General features: G+C 36.7%; 1 protein-coding gene across 2 annotated transcripts in view; it reads left to right on the top strand.

Annotated features, from left to right (window-relative positions):
* The window catches only part of AGMO (alkylglycerol monooxygenase), a 194325-nt gene that overhangs the window by 52125 nt on the left and 115008 nt on the right, over window positions 1–27192 (top strand). For both annotated transcript variants that reach the window (XM_075082949.1, XM_075082950.1), the window contains exon 4: window positions 26110–26213. In XM_075082949.1, coding sequence (XP_074939050.1) covers window positions 26110–26213 — 104 coding nt within the window. The remainder of the gene's footprint in view (window positions 1–26109; window positions 26214–27192) is intronic.

The raw sequence follows: 27192 nt of genomic DNA, 5'->3' as shown, positions 1-27192 counted from the left end.
ACATGTACTTCTAGTCGCCCAGCAGGATAGAATAAATATATCTGCTTTTTGTTAGCGGTCTTCTAGCTGCTTGAAAACTTTCATAACAGAAAGACACTCAGAAGGGAAATGAATATTTTATTTTATCTATTTGTTTCTAATTTAAAGTTAAGAAGGAAAGTGAAGCTTTATCTGTCTGTAATAAATTCAGATTTCCTAGAAGGACACACGGATTCTGTTGCACTTATCTTTTAATTTTCTATTCAATAACTCTTCCAAAACGCAATACATCATAAAATATTATTTATACAAAACATAATCAAAACCTTTCCTTTACAACCAGGTATTTGTTATTTCTGAGCAGTCCAAAACCAGAAACTTGAGGAATATCCTTCCTAGGAAGATAGGGTCTCTGGTATAACCACATGTAAGCATTGAAAGGTCTTCTGTTTCAAGCCTCTGCTTGCTTTTAAATCACTCTAATCTAAAGTCAAGAGGTAATGATGTTGTTTGGTGCTGACTGGTGGATTTTGGAGACAGGCAGAATGCTGTGAGGCCCTAGAAGACATAATTAGGGGTCAGACTAGAGAAAGTCTTGCATAAAGCTGTTTGAGCCATGCAGACCTGAGAAGAAAGCTGACATTGTGCTTCCTTACAGCAGCCAGTAGAGCTGGCCTGTGTCATCTTCAGAACTATGGCCGTTCAGATTATATACAAAGAAAGTGTCCTCTCTTCAGAGTAACGCGAAATTTCAGTTTGTCACATTTGTACTTCCAGCAAAACAACCAGGTGTTTAATCGTTAATCCAGACTGGTTTTACCCATCCACAGCAGATATCCAGGGCTATTTTTGCCAGCCCTTGAAATACCTTTCATGTTTTGGTGGAGGACGTTTGTACCATACAAGCTTTCTGCTGAGACAGAAGGCTGAACAATTGCAGCACCTTTTGTTTTCCTGGGAGTCTCTGAGATTGCACATATCCTCACAGAAGGGCTGGAGGGCTTGACCAGAAATCCCATCACTCTGGAAAGGTGCTGGAGGCTGTGAGGACAAGGAAGGTATCCTGGGAATGGCAGCATTGGGCTCCTCTGGACTCAGAAGGCATTTCCCACTGCCCAGGGTACCCGTTTGGAGGAACCCATATTTCCAAAGTGTCTTCTCATTTGACCCCAGCTATAAACTGTTTTTTGGTTGCCTGATTAGGGGAAAAGCTGCAGCAGGAGGTTAAAAAGAAAAAAGATTCAGGCCTCATTCTGTATGCAGTGAATTATCTTTGACTTAGGGGAGGACAGTGCATGCCCAGCCCTATTTCCAGGGTGTTTCCAGCCACACCAAGTACTTTCTAGAGAAGCCCCAGGAGCACAGTACTTCACAGGAACAGGATGTATTTATTTGCCAATGTGTATTTAGAGACTGATCGCATCAGAAAATCCTGGGCTTGACCTTGGATTACATATATGTAATCTGTATATGTATCCACACAATATATATACATTCATGTTATCAGAGTACATGTAACATGTATAGTTCCTCTGATTGTCTATTTCAGGATAAAAAAGACAACTTTGAGCCAGTGTCACTATTTTTCTCTTACATGAAACTTAAAATTTTGGTAGTACTGCTTGATTGATTCCAGCTATAGCCAATTTGGCAAATAAAAAGTAAATTTTTCCAGTTTTTTAAGCAAGCCCATAGTAACAATGTTGAGAAAGGAAATTGTATCTGGCAAGTTAAGGCAGCCTGGCTTGCTATTCTTTACTTCACTACAACATACACCCACACAAACTTTGAACTCCATTGCATACTAAGTTCACTCTGGCTGCATTTCCAAAGATTCAAAATATTTCTAATAAAAGAAGTCATCAGCCAACTTTCTGAGTTCTGAAATAAATGGTGTGACCTGTAGTTACCAGTTTCCAAAATTAATGGATGAATCATAAGAAGACATACTTTATTCTTGTTTATAATTTGAAAATTTTGGCCTTGTGTTTAGGAACTTTTTTTTTTCATTATTCACAATTTCATTATTATAAATGTGGGAAAAGTTCCTAGTGGGAAAAGAATGCTGCAGACACACACACATATCCCATAGCCAACCCCCGCATTGCAATTTTCCTATTGCCTCACATCTGGAATGTGTAACTTCCAAAGCCGACCATAACAAGAATTATGGTTGAGCAAGTTAAAAAGTTTGCATTTGATGAGGAGAGGAGTAAAGTTGACCTTGATAAGGACATTTTTTTTTCTTTACATGAAGCCACATATTTTTTTCTTAAAGGAAAAGAAAAAGAAAATAACATGCTAAGTTTTAGCCTAAACCCAGGAAGTTAAAACCCTGCTAATGAGAGCTCACTCACACAGCTGGCTTGTAATCAGGACTGACTGTACTCCACATTGTCTTGCATATATATCCAGTCCTTTTCTTCTTCTTCTTTCAAACAATCATCTGTACATTGCAGCTGGGACGTGGTGATTTTTTCAGTTCATAGTCTGTAGCTCATATTTAGTGAATAGCATAGCGAAGGGTAAGTTGAAAAAGGGGTATTCGATTAGAGAATTCACCTATCTTCCATTAGACATAATTCAGAATTTCTGTATTAATACATGGATGGAGTAAAATAAAATCAAAGTCAAAACAATATAATTCACCTAAAATTATTACATATTTCAAAGTGAATAGTTTTAATCTCTCCCTGATATAACTCAACTGAACTCAGTAAATGTACTTCATAGAGGCTTTTCTTCTTTCATAATTTTTAGTTAACAATTAAGAATTCTTCTATTTATGGAAACCTTATGTATCTGAAATCCTGATTACAGATTTTGTGCGAATTGACAAAATGTAGTTCATTACAGTTGTCAAAATGGGAGTTCGTGTCCCATAAGCTATGCAAGAATTTATAAAAAGTGTGAATCTACAGCTGAACAGAAATTTTTTATCTTCTTAACTTACTTTAATAGCTAAACTCTGAAAGAATTTGTAAACATCCGTTACATGATGACCTGAGCCCAATTCAATAATCTTAGTCTTTGTTAAAAAAAAAAAAATCCAATGGAACAAATTCCCATTTTCCATGGTCAAAGTTATGGATGGAAAAATTACACAAAAATTCCATGAGATCATAACCACCAAGTTATAAGGCTATGATTCTGTTTTCAAGGCTGATATTGCCAAATAGAGATTTGAGTTTTGCCAGAGGTGTATTCCATCCTGCATGAGTAAAGAAATAGAAGATCTGCAGGCTGACAGAAATCAAGCAAAAAGCTTGCTAAATACTGTAGAACAGTAGAAAGCTTTCACTATGATCCCCTAACAAAAGTGTGTCAGGAAGTTATGGTTCTATAAACCCGTGAAGACCTACTGCATTTCCAGATTACAGGAACTGGGGAGGTATTAACTGAAAGGTTTGATTACATAAATATAAGAATGATGATTATAAGCAAGAAATATAATCAAGCAAAGGGTAAAGAAGAGGTGGATCACTCTCAAGCCACAGTCAGCACTGAGGAATAGAGGCAAAGCTTTATGACCTTACTAATGCTGAAGATGAATAAATTATTACAGATAAATAAATTGTTACAGATAAATAAATAATTACAGACAAGATCTCCATAGCTACAGACTAATCTTTCTGTTAACTGCTGATGAATTTACATGAGTTATTTGGTAAATAATTGAAGGATTCTTGACGACTGCAGCTAGACGCTTAACATGCGTTAGGCACACTTCTTTCGGATGTGTGCAATGAAAGCATCATTCATGAAATGAGTCCCAAACAGTAGTATGCTATCCTGAGAGCTTAAAAACTCCCACTCCCGAAGTGATGAGATCAGTATGAAAAAATGTTTGAACCACTCTCCCTATCTGCTCCCATTGCCAATCTGTAAGACAACACTGTAAAATATGGGTGGACATAAGATAAGCATATCAAATGCACACTGGAATTTGCTCATCATCTGAATTTGAAAATGTCGGGTGTTCAGGATGAAGATGTTCACAGCAAACAACTCCCTTTGGTGAGAAACACTATCGTTTTCAAAACAAGTTGAGCTCTTTAGCAACCTCCTAAAGAAATGCAATATATGAGATTAACCTGGATGTCCCTTCTTTTCTATAGCTCAGTTTCCAGATTATTCTCATGTCTTACAAATTCTGTGATTTTTGTACTCGATGATGTAGTTTTGGTGTTGGTTTTTCCCAGTTTAACTGCACAGAGATAGCTAAATAGTTTAACAAGGGCAATATTGGCTGTGCAATAAACTTGGCCAAAATAGAAGTCATTGCACCCATGGATGCATAAAATGATTGCCTGCAAAGCAGGCACCTGTGAATGGTACAAATTTCAAGTAATTTGATTTCCAGGTACTGAATCTGACACTTGGCATCTAAACAAATCTGTTATAAGCAAGATGGTGAAAGAAGACATGTCCCCTTTCACCAGGTTTCCTCTTCACTACCTCCAGGCAGGTTGTTGTCTTTTAGAGATCTAGAACTGGTTTGTGCTGACAAAGAGGTTGAAAGCCATTAATAATATTGGCTGTGCTTACCTTCCCACTGTACTGCAGAAAAGGAGTCAAACTTCTGAATCCTACAGAGGATCTGGCTTTCCTAGCTCAGTATGAGCCCATGACGTGGGGGATGAAACAACAGCTTCAGCATTTCACTCTGCTCTTGCTGAATGCCCCAATAACCAGGAAGTAAAAAACCCAGAGGGATCTAAATCCTAAAAGACTTGGTACTTTCTGTGTATCTGACAGCCCTTCCCTGATGGCAGAAATTAGCTGCCTTAGAAAAAAAAAACCAAACCAAACCCGACAACAAAATAACAAAAAATCCCTCAAGCAAACAAAAAAACTACTTATAGATTGTTTTTCATTTTACAAACTTAGATCTGATGGTATAATATTACCAACATATCAGTAATTGTCTATGTTTCTATATACATACATAGGTATTGTGATACAGATGACATGATGATACTTGACTATAAATTGTTTGTTGCCAAATATAGTACCTTATCAATAACAGCAAATGAAATACCCAAAATGCTAACCTAAAACTTAATAAGAACTTTCATTTTCTGTACTCCATATACATGTTATACTTTACATAGTGGAAAAACAGTTTTCTCCTAGAAACTGATGAGATTAGGCTCTGCACCCATTGTGGCTCTTGCCCGTCCATCAAATGTGTCATTAGCTTTAGCATGGGCTTGTGGAAGGAATTTCACTACTAGACTGGAATAAATTTTACATTTTTAACATTTAGATTGATGCTTTGAACCTGAAGGATGCACAGCGATTGCAGTCACATAAGGAAGTGTTATAACCATCGTAAGATTTACAGAAGCAGTTCCTAACATGTATGTCTGGTACATGTAAGGTACAAGTAGGGTTCGTATTTTATTAGTTACCATACTTCCTCATTCAAAATGTTTAAATCATTATTTAAAATGTAGCATTGTTAGATTGCTTTTAGTTTTAATTTTTGATTTAACTCGTATGGCTTGGCTGATTGCAGGGAATATAAATTGGTTTACATTAGAATAGATGACATTAAATATGTATGACAGAACCTTAAAAAATTACTTTCTTTAAAGGTTCTGCTTGTTTATCTGTTTGGTTTTTACCTGAATTAAAAAGATGAGTAATTTTTCTGTTAACCTTTATCAAGGTTCTTTTAGATTCGTTTGCCCTGAGTTTGGATTTAATTGTGGAGCCAGTACACTGAGATGTACTTGGACCAGTATTGCTCAGATGTAACTGCTGATGTAGCAGCAGCACTATGCTGCGACACAGAGGGCATATTTTACTATTAGTAGGTTCTAATACTGTGCTATTACTAAATTGCATAATTTTACTACAGCTGACACAATAATTGTAGTTCTACTTAAGCCTTACCCCTTGGTCCTACTCAATACCAAAGAAAACTCTTCAGTCTGAATAGAAATATTTTTAAACTGTAAATTTCTACACTTCGTGGTTTCAGTAAAAAAACCCAACCAACCAAAAAACTTAGCAAGTGTGACTCAAGTGCATTATAGACATTCTGAAATCAAAAAGAAAATTGTTGCAACCGGAGATTTGTTGTTGCTTCTTAATCTCATTGATTTAGTGTAGTGTTTATGGGTCTTCCCAGAGCTATGTTACTGGTTTCTTAGGGACTCCAAGGATGGGTTAAAAAGTCTAAAGGACTACCTTGAGATGGATACAAGAACTCAAACACCAAAGAATTTTATCTATCTCCTTTTTATTTTTTTTTTTATTTCATTCTGTGGGGTTTTGTAGTCTTTTTTTATTATTATAGTGACAAGTTTATATTGATAATGTAATTCTAAGTCACTGCATCTGAATTTTCATTAATTGTCATCATTTAAAGACATTCGAAATTTGAAAGGAAAATTTTATCTCCCTTAGGAGTAGTCCCCTTGGGAAATTTTAAATTCCAGTAGTCAAGAGCCCCATGCACAGAAAAAAAAAAAAAAAAGGTCATCTTTTCTGCAGCACTGACAGCTTTGGCTTATATTAAAATTACAAAAACACCCTTAAAACCACAGCCCAAACTGTACCACTGGATTTTATTTGGAAATATAGCCAGATGTTCACCATCCCTTGCCATTATTAAAAAATGGATTTTAGCAATGACAGCGTTTCCTCATGTTTGGTTGATCTTGATTTTAAGTTTCAGTTCAGGATACAAAATGACGATGTCATGCTGAGGGCATTTCAGTATTCTGGGGCTAATTTCTGTGATAAGCAAAGATACTGGAAATGTTTAATATCAGGTTTTAACTTTTTCCAACAAATTTTGCTTCTACAAAGCTTTAGTAAATACTAAACTCCTTAAAGTCAGTAGAACTCTGATGCCATGAGTTGTTTTATGTTTTGGATTATAAAAAAATTTCAAGACAGCTATGTTTTATTTTCTGATGTGTCAGAATAAGGTGAAAGTCAGAAGTAAAACTGGACTCTTTTTTTTGTTATCTGCAAATTTTTTATTGACTTATAACAGTTGTTTATATGGTTAACAAGGAATCAGATTTCTTGGATGCAGGCAAAATTTGCAATGGAAGATACATACATTACTTATTATTTAGTTTTTCTATAAATCTAGCCAATGTCATTGCCTTGTGGAAAACTGGATTCAGGATTTTAACTTTAAATAATAAAAGTGTTTTGGTGTTTGTTAATTGGACACAAGAGGAAAATTTTTCACAGTGAGAACAGTCAACCATTGGAATAATCTCCCCAGGAAAGTGGTTGACTCGGCCACGTTGGACACCTTCAGGACTCAGCTGGACAGGGTGCTGGGCCATCTTGTCTAGACTCTGCTTTTCCTAGAAAGTTTGGACTGGATGATCCCTGAGGTCCCTTCCAACCTGGGATTCTGGGATTCTGTGAATTGTAGGAGAATATGTTTCCTCCCAATTTTTCTTACCCTTAAAACAAAAAAGCCCTTCAATTCCTAGTCCTAGGAAGCAAAGAAACTTAATACTAAACACCTTTAAACCTTAGAGTTTTTCCAAATATGCTTTCCAATATATGGAATTTTTACACAGAAAATATATGTTCTGAAATTAAAAATGAAAATTAGCTGTGAGAATGAAACTGATGCAATCAGTTAGTTTCTTGAAAAATTTAAAAAGTGACCATCAGTCAGTAGGAGAACGATTGCACCTGTGTAGGGTTCAATTTTTTGTTGTCATGGTCCCCAGGAAAGAAATCTAAGTGGAAGGCAGAGAGCAAAGTTCCATTTCTTTTTGTATGCATCTTTAAATACATCAGTAGCATCTGAATATCAGTTTGATCTCTAAAATTGAAATTGGGTTCAATAGGGTATGGTAAGGTGAAACTTTCAAAATGTCAACAAAAGCAGCAGTTGGTTCTCCAGCATAAGGGTAGAAAAGTAATGCCTCTAAACATGTTAAGGCCGGTTGTAGAACATACCAGAAAGTTACTTAACAGAAAATTAAATTCAGGTAAGAGGAGAGTGAATTATTTTAATAATGAAACTATTCTTGCTGTATGTGAGGAACACCTGCAAAGTGAATCAGATTTACATTAGTGAGTGCTATGTGTGCTGTGGTCTTTGCCACCAGCCTAATTAAAAGACCCTGCTGGCTTTTGCCGGCTTTTTTCTTCCCCATGTGCCTTCCATAGAACATTGTATGTATAGGGACTGCAGCCTTGATGTGCAGGGTGGCTGTGCAGAGGCACTGCAGAGCACAACTGCCTCGCAGATCCCACCATCAGTGCAACTTGGTGCATCAATTCAGGGCACAGCTGAATTGCTCAAGTACTATGACCAGGAGCCATCTCATCTAGCTAAAACAGTAGATATATATTAGCTTCCAATGCCTTTGTAGGAAATAAAGTGAAGATTTTTGACCTTAACTTTGATATCCATTGCATTATAATGTTTTTTTGTATGAAATGAACGGAGAATGAGATTTCAGCTAATAATTACTAGCTAGAGCAAACCCACAACATGTCTGCAATAAATGTAATTTTTACTGAAGAAGCACTAATACTTTATTTAAGTGATAAAGCATCATTAACATTTCATCTGTATAAATATAGGTATAAAAAATTTTGTATCTTATGTATGCTTTAGTACTTAGTACTAAGTCTGCACAATCCTGAAGAATGATATCCACTGGGGTGAATCACTGGGGTGAGTCATGTTAGCAAAATAATCTACACTTTTTACTTAATCTGCTGTCCATGGACAGACATGGTTGATCAGCTAGACACCAATGTAGGTTGTTAATATATACGTTGTTAATCGGGTTACTTTGAGAGTTGATCCTGTTATACTCCCCATTTTTAACTCAAATTCCCACTGAAAGAAATATGCTTATTTAAAAATAACAATTATCTTAAAAATATTGACATATTTAAATTTATCATGATCTATTTTAAAAATTGTTAACATTTCTTTCCATAAGAAACTATCCTTTGCCCCTAGCATTGCATTGATTCTTTCCACTAACTGCTTAACCAAGTCATTTATTACTTTCCTGCAGCTATAAAGAAATTAAGGCATTTTGGACTTAGTAAGTAAATAGTTAAAGTGCATACTCTATATGTGTGGAGTTATAAAATATAAGTTCTTAATATTATAACTGTTAAAGTCTCCTTGGAATTTTAGTATTAATGATTTCTTTGTTCTTAAGTTACATCCCCTTGCCTCTCTTCTTGGAGACTTTCCCTTCATGGCTCCCTCAGCAGTACTGAGGCCACACGTAGCAAATACATAGCTGATGCTTATTTATAAGGGATTTGACCTACCCCTTCTGCTCGCCCCTTGCAACTTCTCCCTTATGACCTCAACATTTCACTCAGCCAAGCCCTGTAAAATTCTGCTTGTTTGTGGGAAGTACTTTTTATGAGAGTCTTATTTTCCTTGCTTTTTGGTCATTGTCCTCACAATTTCTATGGTAGAGTTGGTTACACAGATGATGTATTTTGAGCTGAAAATTGTTCATTACAGTTGTGTAAGGCTGCCTTAATTGCAACAGGCTTTCTCAGCTGTCCCTTGGCTGTGACCTATGACATCTTCACTCTCCTACTTCTAAAACCATTTCCTAATAGAACCCAGCAGATCTCCTCTATGATAAATTGTAATTCTGGGTTGCAGCTGGAGATCTCATCAAATGTGCAGTGTGTTCGGGGGCTCATTCATTAATCCAAAATAGTGGCCACAGGCAAATCCCTATATGCACGTTTGAAGTTTTAAAGTTCAGTTGTGCTAAAAACTGGTCTAGTAAAATAAGCTAGGAGTAGGACCCATGTTCATAGTCAGTCACCTCTACCTGTATACCAGGTCCCTGACATACTGCAGAGGGGATATCATTAGATAATACAGAGGTATTATACAGAAGTACACAGAGTATGATATGTTTATGGACTCAAAATATTATGTGCATGTCGCTCAGCTTTCTTGATTTTAATTTGTATAACTTTAACTTCAAAGGAGTCATCCTGTTAAGAGCTCAAAGTCACACCTAATTTCCTTGTGTGCTGTCCATAGTCTGCCCTTCTTCCATATTTGAAGTGCTTTTGTTCTGATCTTCTGGGCTGAAGAAGCATTAAATCCATCTTGATATGCAAAGTGACAGAGTAAATAGCTGAGGGGCAGAGAAGTGTTCTTGGTCTTTGTCAAGACCAGTACTAGTCAGTAGAGGATGGCCATGAATATCAGGTGGTATTATCTGACCATGCATTGACTGCCATAAGCATCATGTGGCATCATAGCAACTGGCCTAATTCTAAACCGGAGTTTCCCATGAGGATGTTGTTGATGTAGGGCAAAGCCGTACCTGGGAAAATGAGAAGCAATGTATGAGTTGGAGCTGGTGAGTTGCTCTCGCAGGAGCCGTAGCTTGGCCATTCCAGAGACCTGGCTGACACCCAAAGATCAAAACATTAGGCATCACACTGAAAGAAATAACTTCTGTAAATTCAGGATAAATGACTGGGGGGGGAGGAAGCTGGAAATTTCAGGGCAGAGCAGCTATATTTCTCAATAATTTTCTCATTGATCTTTTCTAGTACAACTGGAGATTAGTTAGTGGGTTAATTTTTCTTGTCCAGACTTCCTCCAACATTTTGACATATAACAAAAAGTTAAAAGGAAAATCATTTTTTAAGTATTGTGTCATCAGCAAAATTTTTCTACCCAGAAATAAAAAATAAATGAAGTACATTTCTGAAAGTGACTAGGAAAATTCTTCTGGATCTTTTTGGTTGGTGATAATCTTGATTTATATGAGAATTCAATACAAATTTTTGTCATTTGTGGTTCACTTTTTAAGCTGCAGGAAAACTACCCCACCTGCAGATTTCATAGTGCATGACGTCATAAACTGCATGCTCCCTGGGTCATGAGGTTGGCAATTTAAATGTAAGCTCCTAACATCCATAGGACTCCAAAGGTGTGAAATTCTTCTAGAGTTTAAATTCAAGAAAGTTTATTAATGGTCTCTAGAGAGTCTCATCATTTCACAAGCTTTATTATCTCCTGTTGTCCTAGTCTAGCACTGCAGCTCAAGAGAACATTGACATAGCCTACTGTACATACACACTGCTGAGGCCTCAGCATCTTGTAGGATTAAGCCCTATCTGAAAAGCTCCCTGTGAGTGGGACTTTTTTCCTGAGCTCAATTTATATGCCATTTTTGTCTACTCTAGTTTGATAAAAGAGATTATGATAAGAATATTTAAGCTATCCCAAAATATATATTACTTCTTAAGTAATACAAGGCAAAATGCAGAATACTGAATATAATAATGAAAGCAAATCACCTTTCTGAGTTTTTTATCATTTTTAATAATAAATATAATGTTAGGAATAATAATTTAATCCTTAAACTGGATTCAAATGAAAGCTTCTAAGCAATTTTGATAAAAAGAGACTGTGCAAAAATCTTTAAACAGCTAAAAAATGCCAATGCTGACAGCAAATCCGCTCACAGATTTTATTTAAACAGATGCCTCTCTCTGGTTAGACTTATGAAACCATGAGGTCCAAATCTGATTTGATCTGTTCACTAGATTTCTCTACTGGAAGAGAGCTGAATTAAGTGTGACCAGAAAGTTGTGACCATGCTATTTACTTAGCGCTTTTGAGAATTCTCTGAGAAATGTGCTTGCTATGTACTTCCCATTTTGTGCATGTTCATCTAAGAGTCAAGTAGAATATTAATACATTTGAAAATATGCTAGAAGAGTCATAGAAAAGGCTGTGGTGGCTGGCATAGAGTATATTGGTTTTGCCCTTGATTCTTTTCACTTTTTAAGTGTCCTTCCGATATTCAGACTGATTATATATGAGCAGTCTGGTCTCCTACATTAAAACAGGGGGAGAGTAAGTAGTCCAGAATAAATATATTCATTAAAATATGCAAAGGCAGGATCAAATCTGCATAAATGAACATCTGTATATTCAGTATACTAACATAATATTTAGTCAGATGATCGCATACGATGGATTATGGCTGTGGCCTTGAAAAGAAACTCCCAAAAACTACCTCTCAGTATATTTTGCTGCATAATAAGCTCTTTCAGCTGAATTTCTTGCATTAATGCTTATTTTATTATGCTGAAGTAATGAAGCTGGCATTAACTGATGTAATACACGGATAAATACTAAGTTGTTCCAGTTGTTCGGTTTCTTACACAAAGGCTATTGAGACTGTACATGGTGCAAAATAAAAAGCAATTCTAAATCTCTGTAATTCTGATTGAACAAAACACTTGAACACTCTAAATAATCATACCTCCATATGTAGCAGGTCCCAAATTAATGTGACCCTTGAGATACAACTGCTCATCTGCCTTTCCCTGAAATGTGAGAGCACTGGTGCCTTACCAAAACAGTAGATATATGTATGAACTAGGACAAGAAAACTTTCTGAATACAGACACCCAAACACTTTGAAATGCACCCAGCTGGAAAAAGATGTGAAAACCCATATATTGCATGCCCACCGTGTCAGTCCAGGGTGGGGTGTAACTGCAAGAAATTTATAGTGACATCCTGATTTGAATAATCCCCGTGCAAGGCCTTTTTCTGTGCTCCTTGGAAAGTCTCCTTCTTTCCATCAGCTTTGGCTATGCTCACTCCACCTGTCATTCCATTGCCGGGCCAGCCCAGTGAGAAAATGTGCTGTGTACTGTCCTATAAATGGTAAACAAACCAGCCAAAAACCCATACTACGTGTCAATGAAAATGCTTGCATGTCTGCGGAATCTGGATTACGAAACTGTGTGAAGTGTGTTGCTAAAGCTATTCCTGAAATATGATCTGTACTGGGAGCCATAGTATATTTTGAGTTTCAAACTCTTCCTCCAGCTTTTCTGGATGTATTTTTGAATAATTATGAGAAAATGAAGCAGCAATTAATAAATATGAATATTAGTAGCTGAAAGAAGTACCATGTTCTATGCCTGCTTTAATAAACATAGATGAAGACTAGGTATAGATAGTTTATACATTTTTGTAGTTTCCTCTAAGACTCCAAATAGATGTGAGCAGGAATTTAGCAGTTCTTCACATGGCCTCATGCTCCTGCAACTGGAATGCTTGAAGAGCTGAATCAAAACTCAGACTCTAATCCACGAAGATGACATTTAAAATGTAAATAGAGAAAAATACAGAATAATTTCTAAACTTCTATAAGGTGTATGATAGGCACAGCTTACTCCATCTTAAATATTATAATGATATCAAATTACAGCGGAGAAAGCTATTTTGGAAAGTGAAGATAGCTGTTGAGTGGATTGATCTTACACCCAGTCATAATATTGTAAAGCTGTACTGTTTGTTAATTTTTTCAATGGACTATTAGAATCTTTACAGCATCAGAGTGTACCCCACAACTGGTCATAAGTTTGCTTTGCTAACAGTAATTTAGATCTGCTGTTATGCAAAAGCTATTCTCACGTTAGTTTGAATTTTAGAACAACATTTATCTTATATGTGAGAATTGCTTGTATAGTTTTAAAATAAATTAATGCAAATTGGGAGCTTAGAGATGTTAATTTTTTTCTTGCACCTGTGAAATGCTTTCTTGAATTTAAATTTATAGCCTCTGAACTGTGACCCCTGTTAGATGAAGGAGAGATTTAGACATGGTTGGTGCAGTTGTAGATTAATGTGTCATGCAATCTGTGTGACTACAAGTTAGTCATGCCCATTAGTTTTCCTTCAAATTTTCATCTTCTGATACAGGAAATATGGTTTAACTTTAGATTTTGTTTGCATCTAGTAGCACTTAATCCTCTAGATTAAGTTTTTGTCTTTTTTTTTTTTTCTTTCCCTTTTTCATATGGTTTGCTACATAATTTGTGTGGTAAAAGGCAAAACTTCTATTAGACCTACCAGTTTCTCCTCTGGGTAGGCAGCATTGTAAATTATTAAATACAACTACAGACAGTGTCATGATAACTTTTAATGTGATGGTGAAGTGAGAGCATTGATCTTATGTAATTTGAGTCAGAAAAATCTGAACAGGTAAACTATTTGTAACTTCTTACAGCTGAATAGGAACATAAGTAATATTAGTAACAGAAAAAAGGCCATCTGGTCCAGCTTGCCTGAGTTTGTTTGATTGGTTCATTATAATCTCAACCACCTGCTTTTTCACTGAGCTCTACTTCACCAGTCCTATCCTATTCCAGAAACAAATGTATCTGTCTCTTGTACACCTTTATAAATCTTTCCTTGTAACTTTGATCATTCAGACCTTATGTGGTCTTAGGGCACAGGAGATCCCAAAGTCTCAGAAAAGATTGGAGCTGGTAGGTTCTGGATTCTCAACAAATACACAGAAAGAAATGCTCCTGACCTAAGGGTTTGTAATCTAGTTTCAGAGAAAATAGGTGGATGATTAGAAGAGTGGTGTGATAGAATTAGGTGAACACCTATGTGGTAATATGACTGCCTTGACCAATTAGAAAATGTGGACATTTATTTTGCTTTTATATTTGACAACAGACACCTGTACTATTTACAGACTGTACTGACATCCTGCTAAGACATTTATTATTATTTTATCCAATTTTTAGCAAGGCAGTACTAACTTCTGTGTAGCTTTTGGGGGGAACAAGGAGAGTATTTAGTACTCTTAAATTACAGTTCTTTTGTGCTAGTAGCAGAGGAAAATGAATATCAGCCCTGTGAAGTAATATTTTCATTCTATAAACTAAGGAACAGAGAAATCTACTGTTCTGTCCATCTACTGTTCTGTCCATGTCTTTCAATTCCTATTTACTTTACCAGACATGCTGCTTCTCCATGGCAGTGGTTAAATAATTGGGAATGTTATGTGTGTCTGAGAGTCTCTTGGCTGAGCAGCTGAAAAAAAAAAAAAAAAGACTTACTCCATTGCTGGGGCCTTCTACCAAAAAATGTAAGTTAATGCTGGAGTGAATATGGGGTAGTCATTTAACTTTGAGAGCTCCCGTGCTGGGTATAGAGATAATGGGTACTGGCGTGCATATAAAATATCCTGTGATATTATACATAAATGCTTACTGTTTGATATGTCTTAACACACTGTAAAACTTTGTACTTACAAGTATGTTTTCCATAAAAAAATCAACACTTTGCAGATAAAGAGAAAGATTCTCTGTTTCCCTCTCCTCCCCTGCTAACTGTGGGAGGAGATTGGCTGTGGAGGAACAGGATTTTTTTGGTAGAATACAGTTACATTTGGCACAATCTGTCTAAAGAGGCCAACACCATGCTCTCATTTTGGGTCAGTTCTTTTGTCTAGCAAAGGATTTTAATCTGAGATCTCAAAGCAGCAAAAAATTTTATATTTTTATATTGCAAATAAAATACCCTACCCTTGCCAGATAGTAATGACACTTTATAAAATAGAGGAGCCTATTTTCCTTAGGCGGATCTGTTTTCTATATGCAATTTTAGTGGTTGAGGTAAGTCTGCAGCCTAGTCTCTTGCACTTTGTTGCCTTAATGCTTAGTTTTGTGTGTTTGGAAAGTAAACGAAGTACAACAGAAGCATCCTGCATTGTGCTTTCAATCTTAGCTTATTTTGTAGCTTAAAGCAAAGAGATAAAGGATAAAAAGTAATTATTTTACAGTGGGACATATTAAAATGTCATAATTAATCAGTTAAAATAATTCTTTTCTGTACTTGGTATTTTCTGTCTCTGAAATCCTTTCCTTTCTGTTAGCTCTGCTACTAATTATCCAGCCGCTAGCTGTAGGCCTTTAAAGTCAGAAAATGCAACATCAGTCAGGAGACATGTGGCTGCAAAAACCAGTGAGCGTGTAGAAGGAGTGCCTTTACAGGTCAAGTGCTATAGCTGTTCTTTGACAAATCAGTCTGAATTAGCATCACAGGAGCCTGTTGGTATTCCTGCTCCCCCACACATCCAGCTTCATCTGTTAGCTGCTGCTGTTGCCAACCCTCATTTTACACTCCCAGACCTCTAATCTGTTTCAGTGCTTGCTGGCAGTTATGGAACAGCTTCAGCCCCACAAACATCAATACCAAAACATTGAGATAGACTCTGCACCTGAAACTCCACTGCATGTGGCTTCACCAGTCTTCAGCTAGTAATTATTTATTCATAATGGTGAAGGAGGAAAGGGAATATAAAGTAACTCCTCTGACTGATGGTCAAAGTTCAGGAGATAGTATCAGTAACAACGGACACTCAAGTAAAAGGCTTTCTTAAAGGCTGTTTCATGCCTTTTTGCTGAATGTGTTTGATTGTAGTGCTGGTATCTCTATCCCTAGGGATGGCTCCAAGGTGTAGGCCTAATTTAGGCATGTGTCTTTGTTCCCTGCTGAAGGGACAGGGAAGGAATGGTGGGAGGGAAAACCTTGAAGATAGCATTCTGGTGCTAGAGGCATCTGTGAGATAGTCCTAGCTGACATGCTAGGTGGGCTCTACCAGACAGACTCCAGCTTGGTAGGGTATTAAGGCAAGCTTATATGCCCCCTTTCTTTTTCACCTTTAAATTGAGGCTGTGTGCTTTGACAGTTGCCTGTGTTCTGGTCTCTATCTAATCTATCTGTCTACATGGTCTCCATGTCCTTGTTAGAGTGATAAATGGAAAAGGCTATTAAAGTTTCAGCATGCTTAACAGTGTTCAGAGCCAATCTGTTTTATGACAGATGCTGCGATAGGTAGCTACTTGATGGGCACAGAGGATCAAAGGTTAGCTATGAGCTTTTAGAAATGGGAGTATAATGTAAGTACTGATAATACTGGTTCAAATGTAATCTGTGGAAGTGCAGGTTTCTTCTTGTATGTGTCACATATGCTTAAAATAAGCATATGACTACCAAATACAATGGATCTATCACTGTTAAACAAGCACACAGTTTCTGTTACTCTATTGGTTCTTTTTATTTCTCAAAGAAATAATTTGACACTTGAAAAACAGATGTAAAAATAAATATGGGTGGCCAATCTCAATAAATATCTGAATTTGACTTCAAAGTGTTAAATGTCCTTTATTTTCAATTGTATAATATATAATGAACTTGTGTCAAAATCTGTTAAAGTTAATGGATATTTTTCAACTAAATTCCGTAAGTTCTGGATCAGGTCCATAGACAGCACAAAACTCATGTGCATTGCCTAAAGTGTCTGTCTTGCTTTTTGTATGGTTTGCAGGTCTATGAAGGAGTGAGACAAAAATTAGATGTAAATGTTTTTTCTAGAATATTTTACAAGTTTACTTAAGGGCGGTGGTGTGTCTTGATGTTCCCCAGGCTTTCCTGATATCTCCGTAAATTTCAGCAGAATCCGTTGCAAATCTAGTCTGCATTTCCACATACCTATCATTCAGGAACTTAGCTTAATAAATTATCTAAAACACTCTGCAAGATAAAACTGTGTAAAGCTAATTCCTCTTTTACACCAGAATAACTCCATTGACTTATTAGTGTTAATTCCTACTGTATCTGGCTTGGGAAAATGAAGAACTAAATAAATGACTGCAGGAATTCAGCCTACAAGGTAGAAGTTATGGGAAGGGTCCATGGATATTTCCTTTGAAAAAGTATGTTTATGCCTTTGAGTTGGAGGACTTTAATTCATTCCAGTTCATCCTTTTTTTTTTCTTTCTTGTTTTTGTGTGTGTGTGTTTGTGTGTTTCCCTAGCATTCTTTAAGTGTATTGTTCTGAGGGGCAAAAAGTAAGATTAATGTGGCTGAGTTAGTATCAGTTATTGTTTTTTTCCTAATATCCTGCAGCTTTATGTTGCTTTAACGTATGCACATTCAGAGTTTTGAACATTGTGGGAAAAGGTTTCACTGGCATCCATTCTTGCCATTAAAGTGCTTCCCATCTGAATATTGCCTGCCAAACTATGTGGTATCCTGCAGAGCAAGAGGATGAGGACATAGATTGCAATGAAGCTGAACAGTTTGCACTTCCTAACAGTGACACCAGACATCAATCTTTTGTAGAGACAGCCCACAATACAGGAGAATAAGCACTCTTACCCCGATCCCCCCACCAAAAAAACAAAAGGAGAATTCTTTTTTCTTTTTTTTTCCATTTCATTCCAGCAGTTTCCTTCTAAGATCCTCCAAGATGAATACATTCTCAAATTGCATAAGCTGACATTTCAGTGGCTGAGACATTTTTGGAGAAGAAAAAAAAATTGAAGTAAAAAAGTAGGCTCTATGAAGTAACTTTTTTTTTTTTTTAAAAAAAACCAAATTATTTAATTTAGTCTCAGTTCTCTTTATCATCAAGCTAAGGAGCAAAGTGCTAATTTGGTCACAGTTAATGTGTTTCACACATTTATACCACAGTTTGACATCAGTATTCAGTAACACCAAGTTATATTATACAGGTTGGCAAATGCTCAGAACTAAAGATTGCCAGTTCTGTAATCAGCCATATTTGGAGAAGCTTGAGTCAAGTCTGCAGCTTGTATAAAGTGGCATAGAACTATAGGAGTCACTTTGCACCAGCTGCTGAGGATCTTCTCCTTTACACAGAAATTTGCTGCCGGTTTTTATTTTAATATATAAATTTAATTTCACCAACAGGATGATTTATAGTTGTGCAATTAATGAGCCATATGCTTCTCTTTGTAGTAAAAAAGGTGCCGAAAGAGCTAAGTGCTGCAAAAAAATTCTACATCAATGAGCTGCAGAAGTTAACGTACACTGTGTCACTCAATCAAGAGGTTGTGAGGGTGTAAGGGGGATAAACCTTGCTATAACCAGTAGGAACCCTCACTGAAGAAAGGATGATTGAAGAACTTGGGCCAGATCTTGGACTTAGGATGGGAAATGGTTGAAAGGGCTTGGGACTGGGTTCACAAACAGCATTTTGTGCTGTGATTTAATTACCCTTGAAACTGCCATGGCACCAATTTATTTTTTGGTACGAATCAGAGCTGTTTTCAGACTTGTAGAGCTACAGAATCTTGTATGAAAGCCAGAAAAACTGGAAAACAGGGTACCTGAATCAAACCTTATACACTCATGAAAGAAACAAGTGATTGTGTAACAGCTGCTGCCATCACGGCTCCTCACAATCTGGAGTGTCAGATCTGCTACAGGTGCATCCAGAGCTCAGGCAAACAAAACTTTAACCAGCGGCAGAGTTGCTCCAAGCAACTAGAGAACATTGTCAATTGGCTTCAGGAAGGTGTGAGAAACAGATTGGTTGGGCAAGTTGGTATAGCAGAATTTTTGTGAGAGACTTGCTGTGTACTGAAAGACTTGCTAAACATTCCACTATTTCAGAGGTTACATACACACACATTACTAAAACTTCATTCCATGTGTTTCTTCATCATTTGAATTTTTCCTATTTGTCTTTGTGGAAGTGTCCAAATCCAGCATTTGCTTGCTAAAATTGCTTTGGGTCATTTATCTTCTCAATATCTTTCCCCACGAAGGAATGCACATTCATCTTCTATTAAAATTATGAGTGAAGTCAGAGATTGAGTCACTGTGAATTAATTTCTGAATCCTTACCTAATAAAATTTATTCCTTTGTGGTTTTCCATGGCATGTGTAGAAAGAGACTGTTCAATTCCCAGCAACTGTATGAAAAGCTCACAGGCCATGCATGGGCTAGGCCTGTCCTAATGTAATTAACTGAAACTCTTACTCTTGTTTACATTGATATAATTACGTTGTATGAAGTCTGATCCATGCAGCTTAGCTTCCAAGGGAACTACTCCTACTAGAAGAGACTGAGTCTTTGGGAGCACTGTGGCTTTTTCTAACCTTTCCATTGGTAGCCTATGCTTATGAGGATGCCAAGAAATAACATAGGGCACATATGGGTTGAGAGGACTATTATTTTTGACCTGGCCAAACTCTGCTTTCATAACCACATGATATCTTAAATATTTTACACATTCAGAAGTCTATCTGAGTATAATTCACAGTCCCCCGGATTCTTGCTAAAAGGGGATATGATCTGGCCCGTTGTTTGTTCTGGGTAGCATATGTAATACTTTGGCTTGTCTTGATTCTTCCCACGTTTCCCTAGACCATTCTGCATCTTAAGTTTTGCAGATCTTATTGTGGATTTTTGTGTGGGAGCAGTTTTGTGTTTTCAACTGGTATGGCAGCAGATCAAGCAGGAGGTTTTGGCTTGTGGACAGATTCTGGAGGCAGGTTTTGTAGAAGGTTGCTCCCATTTTTGGCTTGTAAGCCATGGGAGCATATACCATGTATTACTTGATTATAAGTTAGCCCACTCACTAAATAGTTTGCTGACCACATGCAGTAATTTAAGAAGAGGGGTGAAAAACAGAGATAATACTGAACAAAGCACAGAAAAAGCACATCTCACATCATGGAAGGATCAGATGCTGAGCGCCTAGTGAAATTTCCTAATTAAGCTGCTGGATTGCAACCACGTAGGTTACAGAGTGTCCCTTGGGAACATTATTTTCTGTTCAACACTGGCTGTGTGACATGCTGTATGATTGCCTATCCTGGGGTTACCTGGGTACTGCAATATATTTCCTTGCAAATGACCAAAGAGGACTAGATAGTGTTGAGGCTGAAGAGGTGCTTCTGAGTTGTTCCATTTCTCCTCCTGACACAAAAACTCTGGGAGCAAAGGCTAATATAATCTGTTTTTCCTATTATTCTAAACAGCAGTAGAACTCCTACTTTCTAAATTCTGAGAATTGGTCTGTGTCAAGGACATGCACAGATAGGCACTTTTCAATAAAAATATGCAGAAGAAGAAAGTTAGGGAAATTGTTTGAAGCTCTATACTTAATTAAGACTAATTCACCACTTGAACTCAGATCTCCTTACAGCTAGTCCTTTGATTTACATGTGATCATCCTGAGAATACAAACTGATAATACTCACTGTAGCCAAGGCCACAATGTAAGAAAAATGTGTTTTATAAAAACAAAAACAAAAGTGAAAAACCAAAACCAGCAATAAAAACGTGTACATTTCCCTGTATACAGCTTCTTTGTGTGTGGTATATAATACAGTCTTCCAGATAAATTCCTTGGATCCAGTCCTGTTCTCATTAAACCTGCACAGCTCTACGCTTACAGTAATGTAACTGAGGAAAGAATTTGTTCCTATAAGAATTATATTTCTAATAAGAAGGAAGCAGAGGCTTTTGGCAAATAACCTATCTTGCAACTCTTATTGAACAACACTAAAACAAAAAACAGAAAGCAAAGCTGGATCAGAAGAGTAACAAAAGAGGGACTACACCACAACAGACTAAACAGGGGAGTCATGTATGGATCATATCTACTTCTGTTGTGGAGATGGTAACTAATCGTGTAGGTGGGTTTTTGTTTTCATGTGAGGTGGAATGGATTCTAGGGTGACTCCCCAGTTTTAATAAAGGCATCCACTCTGGGTCCCAAAATACAGTTTTTAAGCAACTTTTATTAAAAAAATCCAGTAATTGTCCCTCACAGAAACAAAACTTAAGTGGTGCTCTGTCTCAATGGTTGTTCATCCAATGCAAGTGTAGAATCCAACAGGGAATGAGACTCTTTGAAAAAGCCCTGCATGAGAAAAGATTTATTCAAACATTTCAGAAACATCAACAGAACAGATCAATTAGAACAAAGTAAGAAGCTAGTAAGTAATCAAACAGGTTGGTATTTTTTCGTGAGTAAGAAAAGCTATCAGTTTAGTGGAGAAATTATTTAAATGCTACATATTCTTCTGTTTTATCTTTGTAGGTAGGGTTGAAATGCATAGAAGAGGAATGAGTGGAAGGTTTATCTTCCAGACCTTTTTTCTTTCCTCAGTAGTCCTGGAGTTTCTACTAATTCTGACTGGAAAGAAGTAGACCCGTGAGATGATCCCTTTTCTATTGCTTGTAGGTGAATGCAACACATTCCACTCCTTAAAATGACTACATATTTTTTGGCATATATATTTTCTCCTGTTGTTAATCAAAATGTGGTGGGCTGTGGAAATCACTGAAAACTACAGAAATGAACAACACCACATTATGTATTCTTAGAGGAAAATCTTATGTGCATGATGACCAGTTTCTACTGCTGCAAGGAAAATACTTCAGCAGTAGTGAAACGTGGCCCAGGCATTGGATCTATCTTTGGGTCTCATAGAAGGGGATTTCATTAGAGCTAAAACTGAACCTGAAACAGAAAAATATTACGGCTAAGTGGTATCTTTGGTTGACATATCAATATGGTCGTGATGGTGTGTGAAACATTACATTTTTATGTATTAATTAGGAGGAGGAGGGAGGGAAGAAGTGGAAAAAAATGATAACATCATTAATTTTTCTTCCTTTTGGAAAACGCAAAAAAGAAGATAAAGTGGGACTGCTACAAAAAGCCTGACTCTTCCTTCTTGATAATTGGTTCTTCAAGGCTACTACTAAGTCCCCCAAAGCCTTCTTTTCTCCAGGCCAGTTCCCTCAACCTTTCATTTCCTTTTTTCTAATCAGTAGAATTAATATATTAGACTAATGCTGATACAGACAGATTTTCTTTTTCCTTTAGAATCAGTATTAAGATACAAATCTCTCAACTGTTCAGAGCCCACTGCTTTTTAACAACTGCAGGTCTGAGTCTGAGATAACTTCATGGAGACTAAAGAGCTAGACTGAAAATCAGGGCCAGATAATAACCTATTTATCATCCAGCAATTCCTATGTAACACTGATTTTCTTTCCTTCCTCACCTATCGAGGTGGCACAATTAACTCTCTTCTCGGATTACATGCTGATTCTTTTAGTTTATATTGGGTAACAGAAGATATTAATTGATTCTCTACAATGGTAATAATAATGTATTAATAATTAACTCCAGTAGCAAGATGTAGTTGTTCTGTTCATCCCCAGATTCAAATAGCACACCAGGTCTCCAGCCATGAAAAGGAACCCGAAGAAAGCACACCAGGAAAGGAGACCCTTGGTGTGCTATGTTATAATTTGTATAACTTTCGTCACAAATGCACAAAATGGAAAGGCCACCTTTATCTTCTATTAGAGATAGTTCTCCACTATGGCAGAAGTTGCAGAAAGCTTCCAAGACCCAACTGGGTGGAGCACTCATAGCTCATGGGTGGAGAAAGCTCATAGCTGGTCCTGCTGTGAGCAGGAGGTTGGACTGGAGAACTCCTGCGGTCCCCTCCTGCCTGAATTGTTCTTTGATTCTATGATGTTCACTCTCCTGAATCAAAAATAGCTGTTTTGTGCCTATGTGTATTCCAGTTGTGTAACTCTTTATTTTATTTACCAATTATCTTTGACTTAGAAAACAAAAAATTCCATTAGGTCATTGTTCAGGAAGCTTCTCCATTTCCATCACTTACTTTTTCCTTGCATGTTCACAGGACAATTTGGACTGGAAAGATCTACAAAATGCATTAATACTTCCTGTTTTCTACATAAATTTTTTTTTAAAAAAAACTGTGTTGGAATTGGCCATATCTCAGTCTTACTCTCTTCTTAAGTCATTATGTAGTAGTAAGTAAGAGAAAGTGGATGGGAGGCAGTCTTTTATAATTTCGTTCTTGTTCAAATAACTTTTCTCATTTTGCTTCAAGTTACCATGATTATGAATGAAAAAGTGAAGCCACAACTCTTCCATAGACACATACTTTTTGGTTTCTGTCACGGGTAGTTGGTGAGCAGTCAGCTGTATTCCTTGATGAGCACTTGGTCTGTTTCTTACGTTTGTGAGATGCCTCTTAGGCATTAAAATTGTTATACTTTTAATGTACTAATGGTTAGAGACTGAGTTTTGGGGCAATCCATTTCACACTTATTCATGATGTTATTCTTCTACTTCAAATAAAAAGTTATTGATGATCAGTTTCTTCAGATAAACATTTAGGACAAAAATGATTTCTGATCAACTCTGCCTATTTTTCCAAGGAATTTAACATAGTCTGTGCCATTGATGTCAGCAAGAATAGGATTAAGGAGCAGGATTTAATTTACTTAGCTGTAACAGAAGAAGTCAGAAATCGCTTTAGCAGTTAAATTACTTGTGACATAATTGTTTGTTTATGTCCCTCTTATTCCTGTGGTATATTTTTGAATGATAGAACATTTAAGCTGACTTGCACATCTGAAAGATTAACATTTTACCAATATTCAGTTACAGTATTCTATATTCTTGTTAGTGTAAGAGGCAGTTTAACTGAAAAAATGAATGCTAATAAAATCCCTTTTTAGTAATTCATTTTGAAAACCATTTGACCTTAACTACAATGAAAGTAGACTGTAAAAATCATCATAGATTCCCTTCCTTGAACTTTTCACAATGCTGAAAAATGACTGAGGGAAAGAAGCAAGATCCAGTTACTGTACCCTGTTTGTACAGCTGTACTTCATTGAGTGGAGGCTTGTGTTACACACAGTTTGTGATAGGAAGTAAATGCTTTTAAAACAACTAAGGAGACAGGTCTTTAACCTCCACCTTTTCAGATGCTTTGTTCACTCATTTAGCTTCTGTCGAGGTCTTGGGAAACATTTCAAATACAAATTATTATTGAATACTGAAGCTCACCTGAATAATTCATCTCCTAGTGAGCTCATTAGGCAGAGATGTTGCTGGGGTTTTTTTTTTTTTTGAGAGAGAGATCACTAATTCTTGATATAATGAACATTCGTTCCTGAAGGAACAAATGCATTTAAAGAAGAAGAATTCTCAGAATGAGTGGTAAGTGTTTTATGATAGTTGAAATTACAGATTTAATTCAGCAGTTGTAAGGATTTTTGAGGACTTAGAGGACATTCAAATATACTGTTGTCATGTAAATTACTAAACTGTCAAAACTCATTAGATTTAAAATTCTCAGTTTCTGGCATACAGCACTGTTACGTCTTGTTACAAGACTGTCTAGTCCCCTGAAATGGTGGAGACACCTTGAGATTCATTAAGACGATTTTTTGGCATGACTTTACATTGTAAGTACATGTTAATCACCAGAAAAACTATTTGGTGTAAGCTTGGCACCAGATAATTTCAGGACTTTACACATCATAAGGTTATTCTATGAATGAGATTCTGATATCTACCAAAGGCACTTCTTTAATTGCTCTGGTGAAACAAGTCAGTGGCAGTGGGAGTGTGCAGCTTGTGGACGGCCAGTTAATTTTTAATTTCTGTAATCAGCTGAGGCTTTGTGTCTGCTTCGTCTCCTGAAATACATGTGACCTTAAATTTAGGTTTATGCTAAATAGGCATTATTTGGGCTGCATTAACCACCCACTTTCTCATTTTGCTATAATTAAGGTCATCCTCGTAGCTATACATCTCATGGCCATGAATATCTTTATCTTAATCCTCTCGCTTAAGACTGTCCAGATATCAATATAAAATGCAGAGGGGCCACCCAGATCTGCATTTAATGAGAAAATGCCTTGAAATACAATCAGGATTTTGAAGTTGTCTTCCCTGCAGTGCATTAGAGGTGTTATGCCTTCAGAGGACATGGCTGACACTAGTTCTGCCCTTATTCCAGCAACTTTTTTTGAACTGTAACACAATAGAGCCACTGCTCTCCTTTGGCTGGGTCCACAGTTCCCAGCAAGCAACCATTTGTTTTTCCATTTGTCACTAGTGGGCAGGCAATGGCTGTGTTTTGTGGTCTGTGGTACTAGTGGGCTTGAAGATTTACGTGTTCCAGAAAACTGTAAGCATAACAGCAGACATTAGTTAAGTTGTTTAAATTTGAAATGCAAGATTTGTGGAATATTTTGTGTTCCCTTCTAGCCTTGAAATATAACTTCAGTGAACAAATGCAGGCCTGAAAGCATCCGCAGTCCTTGTCCCTCTGAACCCCATAGAGAGCTGCTACTGCCTCATGTTATCAGGACTCAGCTCAGTCTTTCTGGCTGTTTTACTGTCATCTCACACATCCTTCTGCTCTTCCAGCAATGATTTTAGTTCCTGTCACAGCCTCTCCTTCCTCAGCATGAAAGTTACATTGACTTTTGTCCCCTTACTAACATTTAAGCCAGCCTACCCAAACTCAGCTCTGAACATTAGGTTTTATTACCTGCTATACGACGGTAAAATAGCAAAGTGTAAGTTGGGGGATTAGTTGCTTTTAGCTTAAGAAAAAAGGCCTTGGGAAACAAACGTTGCCTTGTTCTCTAGTACATACCTCATTAGAAATTACGTGTTTTGCAGAGGTTAATATACTGTGGGCAGCGCACCAAGTACATCACAGTTCTGAAGATTACAACTTATTCACAGCCTTGAGACAATCTTTCCTGCAGAAATACACCTCCTGGGTAAGTTGCACAAGATTTGACAAACTAATATCAACAAGATCTAGTAAAAGTGAAAACATAGTGTTTATTTCCCTTCGAAGAAAAACATATAAATTATTTAAGATGGTTGACACTGAAAGCTCAGAGGTTGAAACCGAAGAACCTGAGAATCAGAAGCTTTAAAAATACATTTATTAATGTTTTACAGCAAACTTGAAAAGGGATACAGTAGTTAAGTTTAAGAAGGCTAATTATAACCCTGTATTTATATTTTCATCGATTTTTAAGTAAAATGGGACAATTTTTTTCATTGGGTTATTCATGCATATGTACAGGATAAGATCAGAGTATAGCATAACTACTCAAGAATATGTCTGTGCAAATGAAAGGAGCAGGGAGAGAAATTGTTACTAAAGATTGCTTTGGACATGCAAATGTATTTATTTGTCTCTGCTCATTCATGTCGTGTGTCAGTACTCCACTAAGTAAGGGCAATATGCTACTACTTTTACCTAGTGTTATTTCAGATATAAGTTGTTTTTTTTTTAACGGTGTGAGCTGTGTACACATGCAGTATAAATTAAGACAAGTACTCACTTACAGATTTAAAAATTTATGTTTCCAAATACATTCATAAACGTAACATACTATCTGCTGATTTCCTCAGTTGCACTCTCATGATATCTTTTGACTCTATTTTTTAACTCAGATTGTGGTTTGTTTGGTTGGTTATTTGTTTTTTTAAAAAACGAATAATAACTTCAAAACTTGAATTTTCAGAATTAGAGTTTAAAATGTATTTTTGTATATATAAAACATATAAATGCTCTTCTCCAGTGAAGTATAATACTGACGGTGGAGGAGACCCACAGTCCTCTGGCAATCTCTAAAACTAGCCTATGAGCAAATGACTGAAAGCCAAGTGTGTGTGCTCACACATGCAAATCTACCGTAACTCCTCTAACTACAGTTAGTCTGGATTTATGCTCACATAACTGAG

The sequence above is a fragment of the Phalacrocorax aristotelis genome, chromosome 2, assembly GCF_949628215.1.
Source record: "Phalacrocorax aristotelis chromosome 2, bGulAri2.1, whole genome shotgun sequence".
In the NCBI taxonomy this organism is placed as follows: domain Eukaryota; kingdom Metazoa; phylum Chordata; class Aves; order Suliformes; family Phalacrocoracidae; genus Phalacrocorax; species Phalacrocorax aristotelis.
The sequence above is the reverse complement of the archived record's forward strand: the minus strand, read 5'-3'. Positions and strand labels throughout refer to the sequence as shown.